This window comes from Bidens hawaiensis, unplaced genomic scaffold (genome assembly GCF_021521415.1).
Source record: "Bidens hawaiensis isolate Kalapana, Puna unplaced genomic scaffold, B.hawaiensis_p1.1 tig00047718_1, whole genome shotgun sequence".
Taxonomy (NCBI): domain Eukaryota; kingdom Viridiplantae; phylum Streptophyta; class Magnoliopsida; order Asterales; family Asteraceae; genus Bidens; species Bidens hawaiensis.
The window spans coordinates 1,131-9,460 of NW_027498548.1; the positions used below are offsets into that span (position 1 = coordinate 1,131).

At 32.5% G+C, this 8,330-nt stretch overlaps 1 protein-coding gene across 1 annotated transcript; it reads left to right on the forward strand.

Moving 5' to 3' along the window:
• The first annotated feature begins 552 nt into the window (after positions 1–552).
• Positions 553–7,002, forward strand: LOC143597193 (floral homeotic protein AGAMOUS-like). Its single transcript, XM_077075769.1, has 8 exons — positions 553–782; positions 5,516–5,597; positions 5,686–5,747; positions 5,834–5,945; positions 6,041–6,082; positions 6,479–6,520; positions 6,607–6,782; positions 6,863–7,002. Exons 1-8 carry the CDS (start codon positions 553–555, stop codon positions 6,864–6,866), a joined length of 750 nt encoding a protein of 249 aa, XP_076931884.1. The 3' UTR covers positions 6,867–7,002.
• The last annotated feature ends 1,328 nt before the right edge of the window (positions 7,003–8,330 follow it).

Sequence of the window (8,330 nt, forward strand, 5' to 3'; positions counted from 1 at the left end):
TCTTCCTAGCAAAAAACCCGGAAAAAAATAATAATAATAAGCAATGAACATAAGTAAGGTTAAGAGGGTGAGTTTATTGATTTAAAGGACAAAGGAGTCGTTGTCTACTTTATAAATACTACTCATCAACCATCCCACCTCCCCATTCCATTTTCTGCATCTTTCCTGTTCAGATTCGTTGGAAACAACCCTCAAAAAGCAGAGAGAGAGAGAGATCAAAAAAGGTGTTGAATCATGATATAATAATAATAATATTTCTCTACTCTTCAATTATGCATTATCAATTCTCAACTCAATCCATCCAAAAATGAATCAGTTACTTTTATTATAGATACTTTGTTATGTAACAATTTGAATAGTTTATTAGTGTCTGGTTTTGGTTTGCAAATCTCAAAAGAGAAACAGATGGTGCAAATCTTGATGCACAGGATGTTGTTTGGGCTAATATGAGCTAATAATATTTTTCCAACCTTTTTGGGCTTTAATTTGGATACTGTTCATTTCATATTTATAATCAATCATTTTTGTAATGTTTGATTTCGATCAGGAGGCATGTCTTTTGCTAATAACGAGTCCGGTGAGATGTCTCCGCAGCGAAAACTGGGTCGGGGAAAGATCGAAATCAAGCGGATCGAAAACACGACAAACCGACAAGTGACATTTTGTAAAAGGCGTAACGGGTTGTTGAAGAAGGCTTATGAGTTGTCGGTTCTTTGTGATGCTGAGGTTGCTCTTATTGTCTTCTCCAGCCGCGGTCGCCTCTATGAGTATGCCAACAACAGGTAAAATTATTATTATTATTATTATTATTATTATTATTATTATTATTATCATTAGTTTTTGCATCTTTTTCAAGAAATCTTGACAACCCACTAAAGATTTTTAATCTCTACTAGTTTCCTGGCAAAATTTGGTTTTTTCATGTTCAGAATTGGTATTTTTTGACATCATTTTATAAGGAATCAATCTTGAAAACTTACTAAATATTTATGATCTTTAATAGTTTCTTGGCAAAAAAAAAAAGTTTTTTCATGGTAAAAATTAGTATTTTTGGGGATCATTTTTATGAAATCTTGAAAACCTACTAATGATTTATGATCTTTAATAGTTGGTTCTTGTTGACTTCTTTTAAAGAAGTCTTTGAAAATCCACTAAAGATTCATTATCTTTAATAGTTTTCGGGGGGAAAAAATGGATTTTTCATGTTAAAAATTGATATTTTTTGGCATCATTTTAAAGAAATCTTGAAAACCCACTGGCTAGCTAGAGATCTATGGTCTTTGATAGTTTTTGGCAAAAAACTGGTTTTTTTATGATAAAAATTGGTATTTTTTTGGCATAATTTAAAGAAATCTTGAAAACCCACTAAAGATTTATGATCTCTGATAGGTTTTGACAAAAACAAAAAGGTAATTTTCATGTTAAAAAAAAAGTATTTTTCTGGCATCACTTTAAGAAATCTTGAAAACCCACTGAAGATTTAAGATCTTTAGTAGACTTTTTTTGGAGAAAATTTGGTTTTTTTGGAGCTTGGTTTGGTCTTTTTTATGTTTTTTTTGGGATTATGTTGTTCTTGAATGAAAGTGTGTGTTTGTGAGGATTTGGGAACAAGGACACAATCCTAAGGTGTTTGTGTGAGGTTTTTGTTGCAGAACAAAGATTCACTTGTCATTCTCCTTTTCTGCTTTGTTTCTTTACCTCAATGAGCTTATGTTTGGTTTTATAATTTTTATTTTTTGGCTTTTTAAGTATTTTTCTTCTTTATGATCCAATATTTGTTTCATATTTTGGAACCTACAAGATCTGTTGTTAAAGCAAACATTGGATATGTTGTAAGCAAATAAGCAAAGATTTAGGAAGTGTATTGCAGAACACTGAGATCAGCTTCACATCTACCCTTCCTCCATTGCTGTTTAATCCCCCCCCCCTCTCTCTCTCTTTCTCTCTCACACACACCCACACACACTTTGGGCACACACACAAAGTTGTGGCTAGCTAGGGAAGGCCTACAGTGATGTTGTCAAGTTCCTATTTGTTCAAAACTTCCATCATTTTGACACTTCCTTAATAGAAATGTATGTCAGTTAAACATCACCAAAGCAAAATGATAGGACTATGAGAAAAGAGATGTCATCAAGAAAAACCAATATAGCTTTATTAGGTTTTCAAATCAGTTTGCAATTTACATAAGTGAAAAATAAAAGTATTATCTTTCATATGTCACAAAAGATTTTCAAGCATAGTAAGATTATTAGGGCTAGCTTGCACCAAATCTTCATAACCTTTTTCCTATACAGTAATCCTATTTAGTTTAGTGTCCGTGTGTAACAAGATTTGCAAACTAAACATATTTTTTACTTTTATCATAAATATTATTTGTGTGAGTAATTTATTTTCTTTTCCACAAAATTAATTTAGCAATGTAGTTTCTAAAAGACGGGGTTTAATTTGCAATTCAAAAGAAGGTAGTAGTATAGCTTTTTGCCCGTTTACCTTCCGTGTTTCAATGTAATCGTTACTTTTTATTTATATATGTACACAAATTATAAAAATTGAACTATCTTTTTGGTCGAAAATGAAGTGGATGTTCCATATATAATTCCTGTAATAGAAAATTTGAAACATAAGAAAATTGATTGAATTACAATGTCTTTTTTATCTTGGAATTAGAAGAAAAAATGTGAAAAATTCAGTTTTACATATGGAACCTATAAAACAGTTAAAAAAATAATAACATGTGAACAAATTATTTAATATATATATTTTTTATGTAAATCACATGCTACATATGAAGTGAAAAATTATTAAATATTAAGAACGTAAAGATTGATAAAAAAGTTAAACGAGATTTCTTCTATTTTTGTTGGTATTTTGTAAAACCTTACTATATTGAATAAAACGTTTGGAGTTAGATCCAGGTCAAAAAAGTAAAAATTAGGGTTAGGAACTTTATAATTTAAAAAAATGAGTATTCCAAAAGAATGTTTACATTATTAAATGTACCATTTAGGTATTGCACATTTCAATTTAGGGCTTACAACGCTTTCTCAACATTTTTTTCTTACCTTTTTTTTATGACAAATGTACATCTTTACTCTTTGCACACTTCTAAATTATACCAAGCATTACTCCTTACTTGGGATTAAACCCAAGACTTTTCATCTAAGAGGTTTGCACAACTAGTTTCCAATGGAGTTTTTTCAAGATTTTTACATAAAAAAAAATTTTCAAACAAGATTTAAATGTTTTAGTTTTGTCTTTAATCAAATACTCACATGAAAATCTAAGAAAAATAAATAAAGATTAAGTGTATGGATAGGATTTGTCTCAAGAAGAAAGAAATCTTTGATAACGTCACACCCCAGATTCCATTTTCAGTTTCTTGACTTTTATTTTCTTTGTTTTTCACTTCTTTTTTTAATCCAAAATTTCTTGATTTAAATACTTTCTTAAAGTTGAAACTGAAACAGCGACCTAGGGGTAGATATTTATCTCAACTTAGGGCATAACCATTAGATCTTCCATAGATATAGATACATATACATATATGTATAGAGAGAGGAAAGAGGCTGGACGGCTCTGATTGGCTCAGAGTGGACAGAGAGAAAGTAATAATTTTGGATCTACCCTTGGGGGGTAAAAGAGTGAGGGTTAAAGGGATTACCCGGAGAGTAATGGGTTTTTGACACGTGGCAGAGATCTGACCGTAGGAAAGTGTCACCAATCATAAAGAGGGGACGTGGCAGAGGTAGCCAATCAGTGGTTTCGGGAAAGTTAAGGTAGTATACATATAAGGAATAAAAATAGAATCCTTAAGTTTCCGAGAAAAGTGGGATTTTATTCAGTTGATGGTTTTCTTGAAGTCACAACTCAAATGCCTTTTGATTAAACAGTTGACGGCTACCACTGATAGGTTTTACTGTGTCTAGTGGGAACACTTCATCTATCCATTGAACAAAACATAGTAACATCCTCCCTAGCTAGGAAAACTACACACAACACATTAAACACACAGTAACATTTGCCTAACTCAAATATGATTGCATCAGTTTTGAGCACATGTTATCAAACTTTTAGTTTAAAACATAATGAAATTAATATATACTTTTCAGTTTTTCCTTTACCATTGGTGGAAAGAGTTACTATGTATTAGGAAAATTGTACTGTTTTTTTACTAAAGTTTGTGCTTAGTTATTAACTTATGTTTAAATATGTTTCATTAAATGCATCTATTTTTCATGAATTTAAGTTAAAGAAATGGTATTTGGTTATTCAAAGCACTGGAACTTCAATACAAAAAAGATTTGAACATAAAGATTAGGTTATTGATTGATTAAATGAAATCAATCATTCAGTAGAGGTCTCTTAACAATATTTATGGAGCGGAAAAAAAAAACCTTTTTTCTTAGTTTATTTGATCAAATAAAAAGTAATTTTGGGATGCTAAATAATAAACAAATCATAAACAAAAAAATATATAATAAATATATAAAGCAACGGCGACATATTATTTTTGAATTCCTCTGAAAGAAAGGGTGGTAAGTTGATCATTTACCGATCGGGATGATCAATCCTTTTTTTTATTTTTTTGATGGAAGGTAAGGGTCAATTTTTTTGTTAAGAACCTTATAAAGAAAGCTAGACTTCATTTAAGTACTAACTTTACAATTTAGATTGAAGCCCACGATAGAAAAGCGCGCAATCCGTCGCACATCACATGATGTGAAAACAAAAGAAGATGAACTTAGACAAACAATCTCCTGGAGAAATTCTCTTCTCATCGATACTTGTAGTATTTCATTATATTGACAACTAAGAAATTAAATATTTCAATTAAGAAAGTTAGTAGGACAACTAATAAATTGCATGAATTTGTGACAACATGTGATTTGCTATTACATGAAAAGTCAAGAAATAATTGTGTTCAAAAGGGGCAAAAGTTATGCACTTTTCTACACTGTTCTTCCGGATTCTCACCCGATTCACACATGAATGTAGTACTCAATCGATTCCTGATATAATTATTCTACTTTTGTGCTTTATTTTCCACTATATGTCTACAATTCTTTTTGTTACATGTTTAGAGAGTTTTGGTTGGTTTAAATACTTTTCTATCTTGAAATATAATTTGTTTAGATCTATATCTAGCTTATATTTAGTTGGGACTCCAGAATGAACTTGTCATATGCTACCATCGCAATCTGATCAATTCCGAAATTGCCGAGTCGGTGACCGAGTATTATCTTCATATTGATGAGTAGAAAATATCCTTAACCAATATAATAAAGATTTATAAATAAAAACCCTAATATCTGGAATATGAATATATATGTGCTAGACTACTTGATGGAAGAAGCTCAATGCATTTGGAATATCTTCTTGTTAAAATTGTACTATATTTATATAAAAACTATTAGAAACTTCTAAATATAAATTATTTGTATTGTGAACTTGTGATTGCATATATGAATCTGTAAATATGCATTTGATGATGTTTGTTTTGTGGTTAATGCAGTGTGAAAGGAACCATAGATAGGTACAAAAAAGCATGTTTGGATCCACCAAGCAGTGGTTCTGTTGCAGAAGCAAATGCTCAGGTAAAATCTTCTAGCAAACCAAGACATTTTTATATGCATGTTTTATTAAAATCTAAACATATGATTCATATAAAACATTTTCTTGCAGTTTTACCAACAAGAAGCCGCAAAACTGCGACAGCAAATCGCGAACCTTCAGAACCAAAACAGGTAACTTTTGATTATTATGTGTCTGTTTATTTAATTAATTTGTTTCATACTTCTAATCAGTGTTATGTATAACCTTTTGTGAGAAGGCAATTCTATAGGAGCATCATGGGTGAATCACTCGGAAACATGCCGGCAAAAGATCTCAAGAATCTTGAATCCAAGTTAGAGAAAGGCATTAGCAGGATCAGATCAAAAAAGGTATTAATTAGTTATTAAATTATGCTCCTTCTATTTCACACATTAACACATTTATCTTCAATGATCCAACTTCTACTTTTTCACTGAATTTGCAGAATGAACTTCTATTTGCTGAAATCGAGTATATGCAAAAGCGAGTAAGTAATGCGCTTTCAAACGGGTTGGGTCGGTTGGGGGTGGGATTTACTTGCAGACATTTGTTTGACAAAATAGTCTTTAACTTTTAAAATTTAATAATCAACTGGTGTTTAACAAGTGTTCCTTGGCGCAATAGATCCATTCTATAGCGCCGTATGGAAACCTATTGTGTCAGATAAAAGTCTGTTGCATGGTGTGTCATGAGAAAGCTTCTGGTTGACTGAAATAGTTTCTTAAGTAATTAACAACAAAAGTCAGATATATATTTCTACAAAAAATATAAAAATAAAAATAAAACTTTAAGCTATTTTGTCAAAATGTATCGGTCAAAACGGCCATTAATTTGATGATTTTCCCTTGTACAATTGGGTTTTAAACAACTTTCTCGTCTACAGGAAAACGAGTTGCATAACAATAATCAGTTCCTCCGGGCAAAGGTTCTCACTCAAAAAAAAAATCCGTTCTATATACACGCGGTTTATCACTTTTACAAGTTCGATCTTAACGGTTTTATAATATGCAGATTGCTGAAAATGAAAGAGCTCAGCAACAACACATGAGCTTGATGCCTGGAAGTTCTGATTACGATCTTTTACCACCAGCTCATCAACCATTCGATGGTCGAAACTACCTTCAAGTCAACGATCTTCAACCCAATAACAGTTACTCTTGCCAAGATCAAACCCCTCTCCAATTAGTGTAAGTTTTCACTAGAAACACATTATTAATTAGGATATTCTATCTTGAGACTTATGATCTTTATGTGTTAATGGGTGCAGGTAGGTAATGGCATAAAGGATTTGAGGTTTCTGCTTGCTATAATATCTTGGTGGTGATTAATATGGTTTTTATGGTTTGTTGCAACCTTATTATTCTAAGTGTTTAGTTTGATGCTTGTGTTCTTGTTTTATTTGCCATGGGTGCCCGACAATTGTGTATTTTATGAAACAACTTGTTTTTTCCTCGAGTTATCTTCTTTGTACTCTAAGCTACACATGGTCGAGGACTTCGATATTGCGAGTATTATTTTGTTATAAACATGATATTTGTCTTTCAAGCAGAAATAACCAAAAACTGATTGTGAGGCTATCACCACTTTGGTGAGGTGGTCATAGAGGTTTTTCCTTAGAGTTTCCTCCATGAGGAGGTCATGGGTTTGAGTCCTGACAATCACACGATTAGAGGTGTTGGTTAAAAAAAACTGAAAATTATGTAAAATTGAGCAAAATGAACAAAACCAGCTTTTCTAACAATTTTTGTGGAGACAAAAAAAATTTGTTTTCTTAAGAATTTAGTTTGAGGGTCATTTATGTAACTTTGTAGTCATAATTGATGATTTATGTGCTTTCATGACTGAAAAATAGCCATATTGTAGCGTCAAAAGCATCACTATATTTTATCAACCTAACTAACTAAAAGTTAAATATGGTAGTTGTTGGGTTTCAGTGGTGATCAGTTAAAATTTTTTGTTTATTAAAATTGGTTAAATATATGTTGTTAATAATAATTAATCTTATTAATTATCGTTATACGCAGCGGAATGTATTCAATTAATCAGCTCCGAAACTAAACCCGAGAGGGTCCGGTTACATACAATACGAGTACGAGTCAAAACATTAAATATAAACTAACAATATATTTAAGTTTACCTCGGTTAATAAATAACCGGTTGAGACATCGAAGGTTAACGAACCGAACTGGGTGATTCAACGAGATCAATGACCAACGGTGGCGTTGCACGACGGCAACGGCAGTGGTGGTGGTGTACAGACAGCTGCGGTCGGCGGCGGCAGGCGACGGACAAGCGGGGGTCAGGCAGCGGTGGCACCGGTAGGCGGTGGCGGACAGGCGGCGGTGGTTGGTCAAGCGCCGGCGGTGAAGCAGGTGGCCGACTATTGGATGGAGGAAGGATGAGATGGACTTGTTGATTAGCTTAGGGTTAAAGGTTATGTCCATAACATCATGTGTTTATATAACCTATAATTAGGTTTAACTTACTTAGTTAGTTATAAACCTAATGGGCCAAAAAGTCCACTTCTTTCTACAAAGCCCGCTTCATGTAATTTTTATCTCATTAAAGTGTCTAACCCGATTAACTAACTTAAGCGGGTTAATAGTTCGTTACCTCACGGTGTAACTCTCACGGGTCATAACCCGGTTAGCCGTATTGACTTACCTGAACCTGTTCATTATTCCAACAGTCTCCCACTTCGATGGTTTCTGGTTAAGTTACTCAATAATGACAGC